The sequence below is a fragment of the Pleurodeles waltl genome, chromosome 7 (genome assembly GCF_031143425.1).
Source record: "Pleurodeles waltl isolate 20211129_DDA chromosome 7, aPleWal1.hap1.20221129, whole genome shotgun sequence".
In the NCBI taxonomy this organism is placed as follows: domain Eukaryota; kingdom Metazoa; phylum Chordata; class Amphibia; order Caudata; family Salamandridae; genus Pleurodeles; species Pleurodeles waltl.
The window spans coordinates 1143703072-1143721313 of record NC_090446.1 but is presented as its reverse complement, the minus strand read 5'-3'; the positions used below and the strand labels follow the sequence as shown (position 1 = coordinate 1143721313).

At 41.5% G+C, this 18242-nt stretch overlaps 1 protein-coding gene across 3 annotated transcripts in view; it reads left to right on the top strand.

Annotated features, from left to right (window-relative positions):
- RNF157 (ring finger protein 157) overlaps positions 1-18242 on the top strand; it is a 494906-nt gene that overhangs the window by 216204 nt on the left and 260460 nt on the right. For all 3 annotated transcript variants that reach the window (XM_069200214.1, XM_069200215.1, XM_069200216.1), the window contains exons 12-13: positions 7723-7946; positions 15799-15904. In XM_069200214.1, coding sequence (XP_069056315.1) covers positions 7723-7946; positions 15799-15904 — 330 coding nt within the window. The remainder of the gene's footprint in view (positions 1-7722; positions 7947-15798; positions 15905-18242) is intronic.

The following is an 18242-nucleotide window of genomic DNA, read 5'->3' as shown; positions in this document are numbered from 1 at the left end:
CACAGGCTGCTACAGCCTCTTCTGACCTCCGCATCCTCCTAAACGTTACTCCAGACAGGAAGACCAGACGGTTGGAATCTTGTGGATGAAATATTTTCTCCTCAACCAGCTCGGCCCTGCAGTTGATAAACACCGCTTGTATTCTGGGCCATCTTTCCCATGCATTGTGGGATTAAATAGCGTGCCTGCTATCGCCACTTCCGGAGAAGTCCCCGAGCAAACTCGCCCACACAATTCAGGATGGGCGAAAGGCAGCTAGGTTTGTCATAGGGTGTGATATGGATACCACAGACTCAGTTGACCATGCCATGGCTCACTCTGTAGCGCTGCGCCATCATGTCTGGCTACGTCACTCTGGCTTTTGGAGGCTGTCCCATCCACCTCGGAAGACATGCCCTTCGATGGCACCCTCCTGTTTGGCACTCATGTAGAATCTGCCTTACAACACTTTAGGGACAGCCAGGGTGGAAAAGATTTGTAAATATGTATATTCTTATGACTTGCAGATGGTTGTATTCCAGTGTGGACTCCTATACTTCCTGTTGAGCCAAGATTCAGCTTCTTTTTCACTAATTCTGAGCCATTCCACCTTCTGGTGGTACAGTGTTTCTGCCTGTGCAAGTATTACTATTTTTTCTTATTGTTGTTAATGACAGTTTTTTGTTGCATACTGTCTGAGAGATGTTTATTTTTTGTGACCCTAAGTGGGTTTAGCACCTGTTGACCCAGGCTTTATCTTTTTTTCTGAAGACGGGCCTCATGCTGAAGAAATATTACTGGTATTGTATGTACCCTGCTCTTTGTAGAGCATTTTCTGTATATCTTATAGGCATTACTATTTATCTCGTAGTACTCTTCGTATCCCTTATGGGAAACTTGTCTTTTGTCTCCCTGGGAACTTTTGTGCATGGCCTTTTGTTTGCACAATTGTCTTTTTATAGTGTTGGTAAGGTATTGTGCCCTCTGGTGGGGCAAGCTCTCCAGGACAAGAGTTTGAATCTTGCCTAGGCTGATAAATTCACTTATGGTGGCACAATAGCTAACATTTTGATTGTATTGTTTCTCTTTGCTATTAATATAGGAGCATTATTTATGCTTCTCTTTCTAGTGTTGTTCTTCTCATGGGAGACTCTTACTCTCCTATGTGAAACAGTAGGGCAAGTGGTACCATCAGTCCACATCCATGCATCCTTGCATTTCTTTAGCAAGCAATCTCTTGCTATGCCTCAGCAGCATGGGTCACTGCATTTTTCTTTTGTGCTGCTTGTCGTGCTGACCTTACACCTCTTGTTATTCACAAGGAGATTTGTAATACTTTCTTATCACTTAGAGATAAGGTCCTGTACTTTGGCTGCTACTGGCTCGTCTTAGGCAAGAGGCCACAGTAATCCAGGGCTTCCAGATTTCTACCTACTTATTCTTAAGATGCGCCCATGTGGTCATCTTCTGTGTTGATGACTATCTTCCATCTGTGGTGGATACTTGGTTCTTTCCTCATGTTCTTTGAACATTATGGTTCCGTCTTGTGCTGGGATTTGTTCCTAAGGGGATTGGTTTCTCCCTTCGGGCACAGTCTCCCTGGTCAGTTCCTTTCACTCTATTCTTTGTGTGTCATAATATTTATGCCCCTCTTCGGGTAGTTTTAAATCTTCTATGTTATTATTGAGGTTCCTTAATTCATGAGGGTGTATTCCCTTTTGCTCTGTTCCTCACGCCCTTCAGAAGATGCCTATACCCTTTGGTATACTGAAGGCGGTAGACATGCTTTGTCTTTTACTTCTGGTGGTTTATTGTCTCCTATTTCTTGTAGGCACATTATTTACTATAGTGAGCAATTGTTGCTCTTTTATAGGTTGCAACTCCTTTCATTGATTCGGCTTTGTTCTTCATTGTTTTCAGTTTACGGATGCCCACTAGTAGGGTTTCGTCCCTGGAGAACGTGCGTTTTACCTTTTGTTCAGTACTTCAGCCAGGCTTCTCATCTACTGTCTTCTTTTAAGCTTTTGTTATTAGCAACCTGATGAGGACCACTCAGTCAGTTGGCATTGGTTTACATGCTTCGATAGTCTTCATTACTGTGGTGTTTGTGATGCTCTCCACACTTTCCTTTCTCTTACATTAGTTCTGTCTTGGTGATTGCTTGGCTCGGTCCTCATGCATTTTTATGACATCATTGTTGTGTCAGCTTCTTTCTTGGCCGATATCCAATTATGTCAATTTTCCTTTGTCATTACATTGACAATTAGTTTTTCTTTCCTCCTATGTGCATTCTACTTTCTAGATATCCCAGGGGCGATAACATATCTCTGGCAGTTTTTTTTTGGGACAATTGTTTATGCCAATAGTTGCTTATGTGTTCTTCGCCATATTCTATTACAGCACTGTTCAATGCTTCTTCATAGATGGGTTCTTGGTTTTCCCTTTTATCTATGTTTTTATGGAGCATATTTGGCTAAAATAATTTTTTTATGGTAAAGAGCTATAGCTCAGTGGCATTACCTGTTGACTCTGGGCCCAGATGTTCTGGCTGTTCAATCCCACCTTTGGGGCAGGTGGTTTTTGTGTTTATATTGTCTTTTGGCTTATGACACATTTTGACCCGCTGCCATGGCAATGCTGTTCCTATGCTTTTCAGTGCCTTTATGGCTTTAACTACCTGAGGTCCCTTCCACAGTTCTTAAGTGGAGTATGTTCCTACTCACTTCAACTTCTAAGGGTATCCCTCTCTTTATAGATTGGCTTGTTCTTGTCAGTGACTTTCAGCAGGATTAGTCGCTTGCATTAAAAGATGCTGCACACTGTCCAAGAAGCAACTCTGAGGGCTTGCGTGCTCATTCTACCAGAGTTAGATCAGCAACAACTGCATTCAAATGCGGTGTTCCGGTCCTGGATATATACCTGGCAGCAACGTGGGTTTCCCTGCACATGTTTACCTACATTACTGTGAACAGTAGGGTCTATTGTGACGGGGATTTGTCCTTTTGGACCTACAGGACTTCTTTGCCGGAAATTGGTCCACAAACCCTCCTCCAGGGATGGAATTGCTTTGGTATTTAACTCTAACGTAAGGAATCTGCAGCTTGATGTCTCTATCAGATGAACATGTTACTTACCTTCGGTAAAGCCTTATCTGGTAGAGCCAGGATCTAGCCACAGATTTCTTACCGACCTACCCATCCTCCCCGCTCTGCAAACTGATTTCTGCGAACATGGACTCCCCTTTCAGGGGAAGCTCTACGAACTGATTTCTCATTTTATCTCAAATAGCCCTTCTAGGCATTAGGATGCCTTCATTGGGAGTGCATAACTGATTAATGCAGAGGTATCTCTATTTTGGCACACTGTTTCCATAGGCAGTTTCTAGAAGTGCTCCACGTTTTGCCATGGAAAGCAGTCATGGAAGAAACTGACGTCAGCATGTCCGGGAGGGGATTACATGGACTCCTTTGACATCACATCCGGTGGATTACATAGCTACAGTCACACGACGCACTCTACCGACAGGCAGAGGTACTGCTGGAAAACCTTTCTGGATCCAGTTTGGTGCCTGTATAAGAATCTTAAGGAAAGGAATCTGGATTTGAATGTTTTTTAAATTGTATTAGCCTGGTAAAAGGGAGATTGGACTTAATATTAAGCACAGTTATTTGTATAATTTTTCCTCTGCTGTCCTTCCAGCCCTCTTTTCATCTGAGACGTACATACCAACAGGCAAGGACATTGGTCATTTTTGCATAGAATAAAATAGGTTCAGAAATATCTGAGCTTCATGGCATGCACGGACTTCCTCCCATGTACACTTGCTGGCTAACTGATCACCTATCCTTATCTCTGTGGTTGCATGCAGTGGTATTTTGTACAGCTCTTAAATTTTATGGTGCTAGAGACAGCTCCTCAGCTCATTGAGCCGTCAATATTTTACTCCAACATGCCCTCACCCCCAAAAGCAACTCCTCGACCTCTATACCCAGCAGCAGGATTTTCTTTGGTTCTGGTGTCTCGTAATCTAATCTAATGCTCTCCGTTGTTTTCCTCTGATGATTGAGGTTTACATCTTTTGATTCAGTAGGTGAGTTTTATGTGATGCACTCTGAATTAATACATTTTGCTGGATCTTACCCAAGAACCTTGTTTGAAAGTTACTGTGCTTGAAGTGCCCTCCAGGGGTTTACACAGGATGCATTCCCTTAGATAACATTTGGGACTCTCAGCTACTGAACAAAGAATGCCACACTTGCATTTGGGCTACAAAATGAGCCATTTGTACTTTATGCAGAAATGTGTACTGGTCCAATGACGTGCAGCTGTCATTCATCCCCTTTTGTGTGAAAGAAAGGGGACCACCAAATGAAAGACCACTACAATGAGTAGCTTTTATAAATTTCTCCCTCCACATCCACCTCTTTAATGAGGACTCATCTTGTCTACGGTGAATGACAAAATGGTGGTGGAGGTGGCCAATTTTTGTGTAGTTGAAGCGAGTTTGTGGCTTTAGTTTCTTATGCAAAGAGCATACCAATACAGCAACCAGAAAAATGACAATATGATCGGCATTAAATGTTGCTTGCGTAACCTTAGTTCTGACCACCAAAAGCTTCTGAATAGATAAAACTGTTGGCATTTATGTGATAGATTCTAACTTTGGACGATCATGGTGGCTACAGGGAGCACTTCCTACTTTTGACATAAAAATTGTGCTGAGTTGGGACGTATTGAGAATTGTGAAATTGGTTTACTTGCTTTAGAATCGTTTGTTATTGTGAATTTAAACACTTGTCAGCAAGAAGCAACACAACATGAGCACATTACGAATGTTGTTAGGTGTGTTCTGTTTCACAGCATTTCCTGCTGCACTTTTTTGAGTTGAGTGCATTGGAACATCTAAACAATTCAGAACGAGTCCAATTTATTGTGTCAATCCTTTAAATTTTGTTCAAAGCAGATAGTGGCCAAAGAATTACTTGAGTGCCATATCGGAGGTAACGTTTGATCTTTCCGGACTACATCCATCCCATAAACAACACCATATGTGAATGGTTTTACATGTGACACTTCATTAAACTATGGCTCGGGATCCGGAGATGTAGTAGCACACAATTAGTATCATAAATAGGCACTAATGTCATACATGTATGGTGGCAGTATAGCATAAGGAAACATTTGGTATTTTATACGAGAATTGCAGCATTGATCTTCGTACATAAAGAAGAAAGGGTGGCAAAAATCCAATACTTATTCTGCATTCTTTACATGAGGCTACACCAGCCAACATGTGTTTCGTCCTGTGGCTATGCATGATACAAATTGTGTGCCACTACATCCCCAAATTCTGAATAAGTTGCTGAATTGTATGGTGAGAGGCAGGGGTCCTGCCCAGTTATGTTACATTGATTTGTATAGCGCACTAATTACCCAAGAGGGTATCCAGCTTCTTTGACAGGTGTGTAGGTTTGTGGTGACCAAGGTGCTTATATGAAGCACCAGGTCTTCAGGTTTTGGCGGAACTCAAAAAGTGAGGAGGGGGCTCTGTCTTGAGGAAAGTCATTCTGTATCTTGCCATTGTAGGAAAATGAGCAACCTCCAGTTTTGCTTTTGCAGATACGTTGAATGTGTGTGTGTGAAAATGAGGCAGAGAGCAGGTTTCTGGTAGGTTGGTGAACGTGTATGCGGCTGTTCAGGTGTTCTGATCGTATGTGGTGTAGAGCATTGTGTGTTTATGTGAAAAGTTTGAATTGGTTGCATTGGTGAATGGGGAGCAAGTGAAGCTTCCTGAAATGCGGCGGTATGTGGGTGCAGCATGGGAGGTAGAATGAGTCTTGCAGCAGTGTTCAGGATAGTCTGGAGTCTGTGTAGGAGTTGTTTGGAGATTCCAGTGAGAGAGTGTTGACGTAGTCCAGCTTGTTGGTGATGAGTGCTTGCTTGACAGTCCATCTTGTGCCCTTAGGCAACCATTTAAAGATTTTTTTGTAGCATGTGTAGGATGTGGAAGGAGGGGATGTACACTACATTGATTTGAGCTGTCATGTTGAACTCATTGTCAAGAATGATCCCTAGATTTCTTGCATGGTCAGTGGTTGTGGGTGTTGATCCTAGCTCTGACGGCCACCAGGTGGGGTCCCTTGCAGAGGGCTTGTTGTGGAAGACCAGTACTTTCGTCTTGTCGAAGTTGAGCTGCAGGCAGTTGGTTTGTATCCAGTCTGCTACCATAGTCATGCAGTTGGTGAAGTTGGTTCTGACGGTGGTTGTTTTGTCTATTAGGGAGTAGTTTAGTTGAGTGTCATCAGCGTAAGTGATGACAGTGATGTCTTGTGATTGGATGATGTTGATAAGTGATGTCATGTATATGTTTAAAAGGGTGGGGGCTGAGGGACGATCCCTGTGGGACTCTGCATATTAATTTTGTGGTCTCTGATGTGATGGGTGGCAGCCTGACCCTTTGGGTTCTTCCTGTGAGGAAGTAGCAGATCCTGCACTTACCTCGATGAAAGTTATCATAACATGGCATTACTTGAGTATTAGGCTCCGCAGACCCCTTGTTATAATTTTTTTGTGGCTATTGATGAATGCATTTTAAGTGTATTCACAGTTCACAGCCCTCAGAATATTCAACCCCTTGTATTCCAATTCCTGCCCGAAAGTTTCACAAGTGACCTGGTCATCTTATTCCAGTGTGTGTATATATAATGTATTGACTGAGGTCATTACCAGTCTTAGCAGAATAATAGAGGAGGACTTGTATCCCTTCCGCTAATTATCTGTTGAGTTTTCTGTCTAATGACCAAAGAACCAGGAGATGTTTTCTGCAATGTGAAATGTTTCTTGTCTGTAGTACATTTTGTTATACTGGATGGCAATGAAAATTAATCACATACTTTGTACTAAGCAATTTTATTTAATTTTCAGACATTGAAAACACATATTTTGAGTTACGTGTTTGAACATATATCACTTCATTTTTAGCCAGACTTGGAGGGTTCTGTTATGTCCTTAACTGTTTTATATATTCATTCATCACCATTTTCATGAATGATGCACTGTATCTTCACTCAGATTGACACACGTAGTCTTGGGTGTGTTTCTTTTTGCTGTGTAGTTGTCTGCCTATGGTTAGAATTTCATTTGAAATACACGAAAACCCAGCTATTGAGTGGCCTGATGCACTAATTAAATGTAACACTTTAGAAATCAGTACATGCCTCGTCCCTCCAATCTTAACAAAAGTATTGCCTCTAGGCTTTGCCTAGGATGTAACCACAATTCTGCTAATGGATTTTAGTAATATGGTGCTCATCACTTGACTGCTCAGAGATGTACAGTTCTCTTTTTACTTTCTGCCAGTCATTGGTTTTGAGACTAACCAGGCTCCTCTGCTTAATGGGAACACTACAGATGTACACCACAACTGTCTCACCTTCAAACCATGTTTGAGCTCTTTACTAAAGGGGTCCAGTCTCTCAAGTGTTTTCACTGATCTGTGAAGTTTGAACATATCATGAGCCCTTTAGAGGTTTAAGAGGTTTGGACTTGTGAATCTTGTGACTCTACCTTTAGGAATCTCATCTTCATTATCAGCACGAGGAAACCCTAATGCTACCAGTGTTAAACTGATTTAGCAGCAGGTAGATGAGAGGGTTGATGTTCTGAATCAGCGCTTTGAGGGTGGTGCCTCCAATCAGATAATGTCCCCAACCCACTTAACTATCCCTAAACTCTGTTTTACAGGCCTCTGATCACGTTCCAGCAGGATATGAGGTTGTTTCACTGCTGGAGGCTCTGAATGGACCGCTCACACCCTCCCCTTCATCTGCTCCTCCACTGCGTGTACCAGGGATGCTGCCCTCCTACGGGAGTGATGGTGACCTCCCTCCAATCAGGACACACTCTGCCATGGACCGCCTTTCTGACTGCAGTAGCCAAGGCTTTAAACTTAAGAAGAGCCTGTCCAAGTAAGTGCTGATCTAATCACTTAAACCACACAAATAGTTCTAAGCACAGGAAAACTTGACGTAAAACGAATTATACATTAAGAGGGGGGTAAAAGATAAGCCCCGTCCTTCTGAGGCGGTCAAAGCGTAAGTCATACAGTCTTAGGTGCAGAGTAGGAGGAGGAGAGATGTCTGTATTAAAGATCATAGCAGGTCATACAGACCAAGGGTGTGGGTGAGGGGCTCTACTTGTCTTACAAGGCTTACTTTAGCACATTTTTACAGTGGCAGGGGGTTGAATGGGAACTGGACCTCATACATGTCCACAGTAAAATAAAACATACCATGTGAAGTTGAAATGTAGTAAGTATTACAGCTCTCATGTGCCCTTCTTGCTATACAGATGGTGCAGTCAAAACATTCAACAAGGACAGCACAAAATCTGCTACTTATTGGAAAAGATGTAGAGAAAAACGGTTGCTTAGCTGTGATCCTAGTTCCCATTCAGGGGAATCTCAATTGAAATGAAAGGAATTGAATTGTCCCAGAGCACTGCTTCAAAAATATTATAATCAATTTTCATTTTTCGTTAGAAAACCCATTTCTAATTTAATGTAATATAATTTAGCACCCTACTATAAAGATTGTAGTCACTAATTCCATGCATTGTTTTCAATTCAGAAAGTTCGCAATAAACTAGGTCACATGGGGAACTAAGCTACAAGAAAACATCTTTCGCAGACCTTTTTTATAGGTAAGTAAGGGAAAAACAAGGGCACTAAAGCCATATAGGCTACAGCCATGTTAGTCTCGAAAACTGACACTGCAGGGTGAGTAACTCCCAGTCATCCAGTACCTCGTCGTGCTCTCTCTGTGGCAATTGCTCTATTTCTTTTATTACAGCAAAGACAAATGATATTAATACAACAGCCATCATCTTCCTTTATTCCGGTCACTGGGGAGAAGTGTAGGTTTGGTTTCAAAGCAGATTTCCAGGAAGGAGAACTAGGAATAGAGGTAAGCAACCATCCCATCAAGGGATCTCCATTGAATAGACTAGCAAAACCCATGCTTAATAATTAATGTAGAATGGATGAAAGGAAAATGGACTACCCAAAGAGGTTTCCTCAGGATGCCTGCTGCTGTATTTGGGTATCTGCTCTAGATTCTGAATCAAGACAACACTGTCCCCATAAATGTATGCACATACTTCTAGGTAGCTTCTTTACAAATCTCCACAATGGGACTATTCTTCATTAAAGCAGCGGTAGCAGCTTTACCCCTAGTAAAGCGAGCTTTGTCTACCACCCAAAGTCTTATTGGCTTTTTCATAGCACAATATAATGAAAGGGGCTATCCAGTTGGAGAGATACTTCATTGAGGTAGCCAATACTGTACTTAAGGTCCCTCGGTTGACAATCAACCTGTTTATTTTTTCCTTTGTCCAAATAAAATGTACATACTTACATTTCATCTAATGTATAGAGTTATCTTTCAACCAGGGAGAGCAGGCCTCTGAAAGAAAGCAGAGCAATAGATTGGTTCATATAGAAATTCAAGATCACCATAGGAAGGAACTTCAGATGCATCCATGTGATCCCTTATTTCTAATTGAACACTGCATAAGATCCATGGGAATACAAAGCTTGAATCTCACTAACCTTGTGCACAAATGTGATCACTACAGGGAAAGCTGCTTTCCATGACCAATGTTGTATGCAAGCTTTGTGAATTGGTTCAGATGGACCTCCCAAGAGCTTTGAGAGGACATTATTCAACCCCACCAGGAAGGGGCAGTCTCCTCTATGGGGAAAATAATATTCCTTCCTTCTAGGAAGTCTTTAATAACCAGTACTTTGGTAATGGCCAAATTAACCTTAAATGAAGAGAATTCAAATCCTGAGCTGGCCTGATAAGGAGGATATGGTAATATTGCTTCTGCCTGGCAGGTAGTGAAATTGATGTTTTTCTGAGAAAACCAGATGCGAAATCTTTCACATTTGAAGGCATATGAAGCAATTGTGGATGGGAGTTTATCTTCTTTTACTATATCCACACACTCCAGAGGAAGGGTCAGCTGCCCATTTTGAATGAGTTCAGAAACCAAACTGCCAAATTCAAAGTTGGTAGTTAGGAATATATGATCCAGCCCCTGAACATGGTAGATCCATTGTGCACAGCAGACTCTTGTGTGGATGCTCTGACAGGTGAAGAAGGTTAGTGACCCATCCATTTTGGAGCCATTCGGTTGCTGTTAAGGACCATCCTGGACCTTGAGTATGTCAACTTGATAATGACAGCTGGTCTTAGAAGAGAAAAAGTGTAGAGAAATTTCCCTGACCAGTTCAGAGTTGGTAGAACGGGGTGGCGAAGTCTGAACATTTTTTATTGTCTATGCTTGTAAAGAGGTCCAGTTGAGAAAATCCTCATTTGCAGATGATGTGTAGGATGCCATTGTTTAGGACCAATTTGTGGTTTTCTTACAGGATCCTGCTGAGCAAATCTGTTTGTGCATTTGGATGCCAGTAATCTCCAATTTCCAGGCTATGCGCCACTTCCAGATAAACTGCAATTATGGTGACAGATCACATTCCCTATTGCTTGTTCAACTAAGGCATGTTGTACGTTTGAATAAGAAGGGAGTGTGGCTTGAGGGCACGATGAAATGCTGAAGGGCTCAGTATAAAGCTCTTAGTTCCAGGAGTATTATGTGATAAGACATTTCCTTGGATAGCCATGTCCCTCTAATCTGAAGATAGAGCCAGTTACAGAGGCATTGGTCACAGTTGTTCAAATTGGAACATATTAATGGAAGTCCGGACCTCAAAGGAGATGTAGAGGTATCCACCACCATTAGACTGGGCTGATTGAGAAGACAATGTGAGTTTGTCCTCCCATCTGTCTGAGTATTGGTACCACAGGTCTTCTAGGGACTGCTGCAGCTGTCTCATGTAGATGGGCATTTGGAGTTGGGGAAAATGCAGGATACCATTGAACCCAGAAGAGATTAAATCTGTCTAGCTGTCAGGCGGACTGTTTTTAGAACACATTTACATTTCAGACAGATAGATAATTGTTTGTCTCTACTCTAAAGAATACACTTTTACATTCCAGGTGTACAGCACGCTTCCAGGTATTTAATGGACTGTACAATATTGGTGTTGATTTTCCTTTATTGACATGTAACCCTAGCCAATTCAGTAGATGTTCTCAACTTGATATGCTGAATAGCTTGTTGTGAAGTTGAGACCTTGATCAACCAATAGTCTAAATCTGGATAGACAAAAATATTCTGCGTTCTAAGATTGCTAAAACTACCACCTTTCACTACAAAAAAGGTATTGTTGCAAACTTGTATGGGTAATGCCCATGCCTTACAATCAATCTCCAGAATGTCTGATGTGTGTTTGCCCTAGGAATATGAATAGAGCATTGATACTCTCCTCAGTGGAGCTAACAATAGATTTTATGGAGTGCTAGCATCCTCGACTTACCTTCCTTTATGAATTTGTTGCAGTTTTTAGATCTTGTATTGGTTTAACCTCATTTCTGGGTCTTTTTTTTATCAGAAAGTAATGGTAATAAATTGTCTAATCCTTTCTTGTTTCTGTTTCTGAAGGAGGGTGTTGGCTTGTTGCTGCAATTTATCCAGATGATGTTGATGTGACTGTTGGAGGTATTGCAGATGGTGGTGTTCTGAACTAGAGACAATAGCCATTTTAGACAAGAGTCACAACCTACTTTTCTTTCATGATTTTCTTCCACTTACCCAAGTACTGTGAAATGCTTCCCCTACACCAGAGTGGGTAACAGAGGACAAAAAAGTGAGGAGCCACGGCTGTTGATAGTTGTCTGCCTTTTCCTCTGCATCAGCACCTTTTCTGGTGTTTTTGCCCCCTGAGGCTTCATTTTTCGCCACTGATGGCCTTAAACACTGGATGGAAATAGCAGTCATGACAGGGCTTGTATGAATGTTTCATCTTTTATTTTCTTTACTCTAGGCTTACTGGCTTTAATGTCGCTATCTTCATCTTCATGTGGGCTATTTCCCCATCACATGCAAGCCAAACAAAGTGCTACCTGAAAAGGGGAGATTACTATCCTTGTTGACTCTCTGGTGTAAAATCTGTGAAACTGAGCCACTATCAACGTTTTAGTGCTTGGCAATACAGCCATACATGACTAGATATGAAATATCCGCAGCAGCACTAATGATTTGGTTGAGCTGATTATGCCTTCATTTAGGATATCTGTGAAATCTGCTAGTCTTTATTAATGCAAGTCATCAGTGAACTGTTACAACGAATCCCATAGTGACCCGTCACATCTGGCCAAGAGGGTAGTATCACTGGCAGATTTTATTGCCATCGCTGATGTGCCATAGACTTCTTCCCCAGAGAGTCCAAGCATTTACTCTCCCCTACAGTAGAAGGAGTGAATGAAGGAGCAGTCTCGTTCTTCTTGATGCTGAGGCAGTAACTGAGTCAGGTGGAGGAACCTACCTCGGTACCCTCAGATTCTGCTCTAGTGGTTTGTATTTTTCTGTAGCCTACATTTGCGACCTTTGCAGAAGCAGTTCCAGTGCAGGTCTGAGGAAACCTGTAACCAGAGGATGTTGTGAGCTTGAAAAAATATGCTGTTGTAGAATTTGTAATATTACCAAAGAAGAAATAGAAGTGAATGGTAATGGGTTATTATGTTTATGACAAGCCCATATCCACTCACCTCAATTCCAGGTTCCGCGGGAACGAAGAGAATAAAACTCTCAGCCCTAAACACTATTCTCTTGTATCTGGAATGAACAAGGAACGAGCGAATAGCCTCTGGGGGAAAGGGATAGGGAACAGGGATTTGGGAAGGGAAGAGAAACAAAACACTGGTTCACGAAGGAGCATCACTGTTGTTCTAAGAAAGTTGCCTCAGGGCTTAGTGCAGAAATTCTAAGACCTAAAACAAATCAAAAACAAAAGAACTACCAATATCACAGAGTCTTTCAGCAAAATAACAATAATTATTGTTCGATTGGGCAATCACAGAGCCTATTAAGCAAGCTTTTGTAACTCACAACAAAATCGTTATAAAATCAGACTTATGAATTTGTCTTTTGTTATTCGTTTTCACACAATAGACTTGCTCCAAAACAATCTGAATAAACGTTTAAGTGTGCATGGATATTGAGTGATGCTTTCAAGAGTTCACAACACTTAGCTTCAATGCTGCTTTTAAAAATACTTCTTGAGCTGTCTTTGGAAAATAGTCTTGTATCACGGGTTTATCAGCATCGAAGAATGTCTTTCATAATACACCAAAAGGTCACTAACCTCAAGAAAACTGAAAACAGGGAGACGAGAGGGGATTTACTCACAAACTGACTTATCTTGGAATGTTTCGATTATTTGAGGATGATGGAATACTGCTGGTAAATTCTCCAGCCTCTGCGAAAGTAATCCGCTCCAGAGAGGGATGCTCCAATGAAGTCTTGCAATGAAAAGACGACTTCTAAAATAATCACGGAACTCCAGCTGAACCGGGAACACCTGCAGGGAAGGAAGACTCAAAGTACAGGGAAGACCTTGGCAGTTCTATTTATAGACTGGTGTGCTGGTGATGAGTCATCAGACACATGATGGTGATGAGCCATCAAACACTTCGGATGATTCATATAAAGGAATTCGATGTCTCCATAAACAACTTGACACACAGCTCACAAATGTGACAACACTTGCTTTTATCAATATAAACAAACATGCAATGTAATATTCGGTCTTCAGACAGAAGATCATTTTCCTCAGAAGTTACAGGGAAGTGCTTTGCTGTAAACACATTCATGACATTTTTCATCTTTTTTCATATATGCTGATTTATTTTGTGAGGGAGTAGCAAGAAGTGTGCATGTGTGAGTGCGAATCCTAACCGTTTATTAGCAACTCATCAGCCCTTCCTCAAAAGTATTGGTCTTCTTAGTGGGAAAAACTTGTCTGGTGGTGAATCTGTCAAGGTTGGACAATATTTAATGGTTCTTGATCTTGAAAAAGAACATTAAGACAAAGAATATGTACTTGAAGAATGTCTAGAAGAGGAACACCTTGTGGGACACTTGAAAGAGCAAGATCTTCTAGAGTGTCTAGAATTGTAAGAGTTATATATTTTATGCCGTCTAGAATGTGATTTGAAAGGAAAACATTATCTCGGAGTCAGTCTCCATGATGGTGGTGTTCCAAGCGTAAGGCACTATCTTGAGTATGGGCCATTAGTTGTGTCCCAGCAGCTGGTATGAGTGGTGGGATTACCTGTTAAGTAGGTCTTGTGGAGATGTCCAGAGGGCTGAGGAGATGAATGAGCTCTTGGAGGTAGAGTTTCCGGTACTTCAATCACTGGACTAGCTGGTCTGGTAGTGTAGACCAGTGAATACTCTCATAGATTCCAGTTTGCAAAACCCATTCCACAGACCAGTGAAGAGAGGCTAAGGTACCAGTATGTTTCAATGTTGAGTGATGCTTCGACACTGTAGACTCCCTCGACATTAAGTGTATGCCTCTTCCATGGTGAACCAGCTCACAACAGATAACATGTAGCCTCAATACCTTGCTTCAACGTCATGAAACTTGAACTGGTTCAGCAGTTTTTCACGTAGATGTCTCCTATTGGATCTCACTCTGGAGGAGCACTCTGAGATGGAAATTAAAGCACCAGTAGAAGGTCTCCTTCTTCCCATTCCACATTCTTCTAAACTTCCAGTTCATCCTGAGTTGTCTGTGTTGGCCTCCTGAAGTCCATGGACGTGTTTTTTCTATCTCTTCTAAAGCGTATTCCGGGGAACCATCCTGCAGGGGTGTCATTTGTCAGGAATATCGGTTTCTGGAAGTAAAAAAATACAGAGATCATGGGGATCTGATTGCTTTTTTAATTGCCACATGAAGAGCACTGCGCACAAAGAGTGAAAGTATTTTTTGTGATAAAAGAGAAATATGCCATCATGAACTGGCAGAAAAGTATTTTAAAGTCCTTAGGGACGTTAAGGAAAGAGGTTTCATAGGGGGTTTGGAAAGATTTCTAGTGGAAAAATGAAAGGCTGAAATCAGTGCTCCGGGATCCTAGTGCCAGACGCTGGTAAAAAGAACTGAAAGAGCTGTGACTACGAGAGCATGATGGGATAATGGAACTCTGGTAGTCCTTAAAGCTGCAGTGTCATTTTCCTCGCTGTACGTGGCTGCAGCCGAATTGTCTTCACTGTCCTTTTCTCCTTCATTTTCTTTTAAAAAGGTTTATGAAAGAGTTTTTTTTTCTCGTTGGCTAGTTCTCCTGGTGACTTTTATATATTTTAATAGGATATTTTTTAATGTTCACAAACTAAGTGGAATCTGTCAATATAACCTTTTTAATAGGCTAATTAATTTTAAATTAAATAAGCTATGACTTTTCTAATGAAAACGGAAAATTAATTATATTTTATTTGAAAAAGTGCTGGTATCTCATTCCCTGGTGAGAAAATACAATGCTTATGATTATCAATAGAGAGCCCCTAGAGGAGAACCATGAACATTGCCAGTTTCACATTAATAAGTCAAATCATGTGCCTGGCGAATCATACGCAATCGTGTCATCAAGCATCAACTTCACTTGTTTTTTGTGTTTAGAACCCTCAGTGACCCATCACTGCACTACTCTTCCACTCCCTGTTTAACTTGCTTGTTTAATCACTTGTGTGCCTTTTCTTGTTTCTACATTCTTTCGCTTCATCCTCCCTCGCGTTTTCCGCTTGTTTCATCTTTCATGTTTCGATGTACCTTTGTTCATGTTTCTCTGCTTCCCTTTTCACTTTATCCTCACATTATTTTGATTGTCTTCTTGCATTTCTCGTGCTTTTGTTCAGGTCTATTTCCCAGAATTCTTCTGTGCTACACGAGGAAGAGGATGAAAAGACCTGCAGTGAGCTGGATATGCGGATTTCGAGGAGAAAGTCACCCCGGCCTGGAGAGGTAGGTGCTGTGCTTTGCAGTTGAGGCTTGTTGCTTGGCTCAGGTTTTGCGCTAATCTGTAAAACAGTTGTGGACTCGGGTGGGGAGGAATCCATCAGTTATGCCCAGCAGGCGCAGGGCCCGTCCTTTATCTGTGCCCTGTGCCGAGGGCCATTGCTATTGGAAATACCCTGTGACTATTATCTAACCACAGTACCAAGCAAGCACAGCCTTTGGCCATGCCCTTTAGGCACAATCCTTGAAAACCTTGTATTTATTTTTTCTTTTGGGTTTACGTGCCTGTGCTAAGATTTGCATACCTTTGGAATAATTTATGGTTTGTAAAATGTGCATATCTTCTGTAGGTGTGGCACCTTGTATCAAACACTACCACTCTTGTTCCCATTGAAAACTATTTTCACAGCAGTGTCCAGAATCATTATTCATGGCCTACACAAATGGGCAGGCAGAATAATCTACTTCTTACAGTTTTAGAGTCTGGATTGCAGTTGTGATGGTTATTGAGCATCCACAACTTCCATGTGTGATAACATTTTAACCCCATATTTCGGGATTTTGTAAAAATAAATGATGAACAGATTTAAATTGAGTAAAAAAAGACATTCAGCAGACGGATTTCCTGTCAACTTTGCTGTCGCTATGACTTGCTTTTTATTCAATATGCTAGGATAAAATTTCACCTTGAGAATTAAAACGAGAAACGTACATTTTGGCATCCACTTCTCCTAGAACTACAGTCTTTGCCTTGTCCAGTCTACTTGAAGCTTCTCAAGATTTTTTTGGAAGGTGGGTGGATGGCCAGAGAAATGAACAGAATAACTGTTTTTAAAGACTTACCAGCTCATACATGCTTACATATAACGTACTTATACTCTAAAAAAATGTAATGATTTTAATGAAGGTTGTTGTGATGAATCAGTCGCATGACGAGTAAGCCAAGGTTCATTTGGGCTGTGCAGTCGAAAATTGATCTTTGTCCACCAACCACTTTAGCACGCTTCTTCCACCTGTTCAATACAATAAATGTCTGCTTTACAGCACAAAAGTATTGTTCCAATTTCAACATGCAATCACCCCACAAGGAAACCTTAGCAATCGGTTCCAAACACATGCCCTTCTCATTGGCCTCCCCCCATTACCACCTTGGTATTCATAGCACCTCAAGTACCAAACCTATCCCACCTGAACATGACTCCATAAAAGCAGTAATACTGGATGGTATCCTCGTCAGATGCCTCTTCTTTTCTAACCATGCTAAACAGTCCCTTCCATCTATAATTATATGTACTTGAAGATGGTGCCTAAATTCAAGATAATTAAATCTACTTTGCCATCCAGAGGCCTGTTTACATACCTGGTGTGCTTTCCTGGCCCTCTTCTTTTATAACCATCTAAGACAGTCCTGTCCATATATACTTGAATATAGTGCCTAAATTCAAGTTAATTAAAACTTCTTTGCTACCAGAGGCCTGGTTACATACTTGGTTTCTTTCTCTCAGGGCCCTTTATTGGTTGTGCTCGCCACAGACTGGGACAGTGCACCATTTTATGAAAAAGGATTGCTGTTCGCAGCACAGACACAGGCTTGCCTGTACTGGAGAGAGTGATGGAGTGGCAGTCAGTAAGTTTTAAACAAGTGGTATAGCTGTCACTTCAGGCAGTGGTTGATTGCACCTGCATGCAGGAAAGGAGGGTGTCTGGGGATCCCTAGGACCCCCATATCTCCTTAAGACAACAGTATCGGGTGGAGAGGTGCAGTATATGTGCAAATAGTTAGTGTATCTACAACAGCCTGTTTACCCCTGCACCTGAATATTCAATACAGCCAAAGGCTTTCCTCATTTGCTTGAGGCTACACTTCCTGTGTAACAGAAAGACGCTCACCTTGAGCTCATTCAGGCACAACCATTGTACCAACATGATATGTAATACTGAAGAACCACAGAAACGCCTACAGCCCCTTACATCGGAAGTACCCCTTGATGTGCAAAATGCAAGTGCAACCTCCCATTGCCCCGCAGTGCACTTCTTTAATATGAGACGGCAAAGTAAAAAATTTAGAGTTCTGAGATACTCAACAAACTGCTTAAACAACAAGTCTATCTACATGCATGAGACACAAATTACTAGGTTTCTAAAAAGATAAACTTAGGGAGAACAGTTATTTGTTTGGTATTAACTTTTACACGCAAAGCCATTTTTAATGCACTCTTTCTAGTTTCCTTTAAGTATTTGCTGCCAAAATATCAAGGTTAAGGGCTGCCATCAATTAATTTGTCGATACCATCTCCAAGGCCTTCTCTGGTTACCCATGAGAAAAGGAGTACAGTCTAAGGCT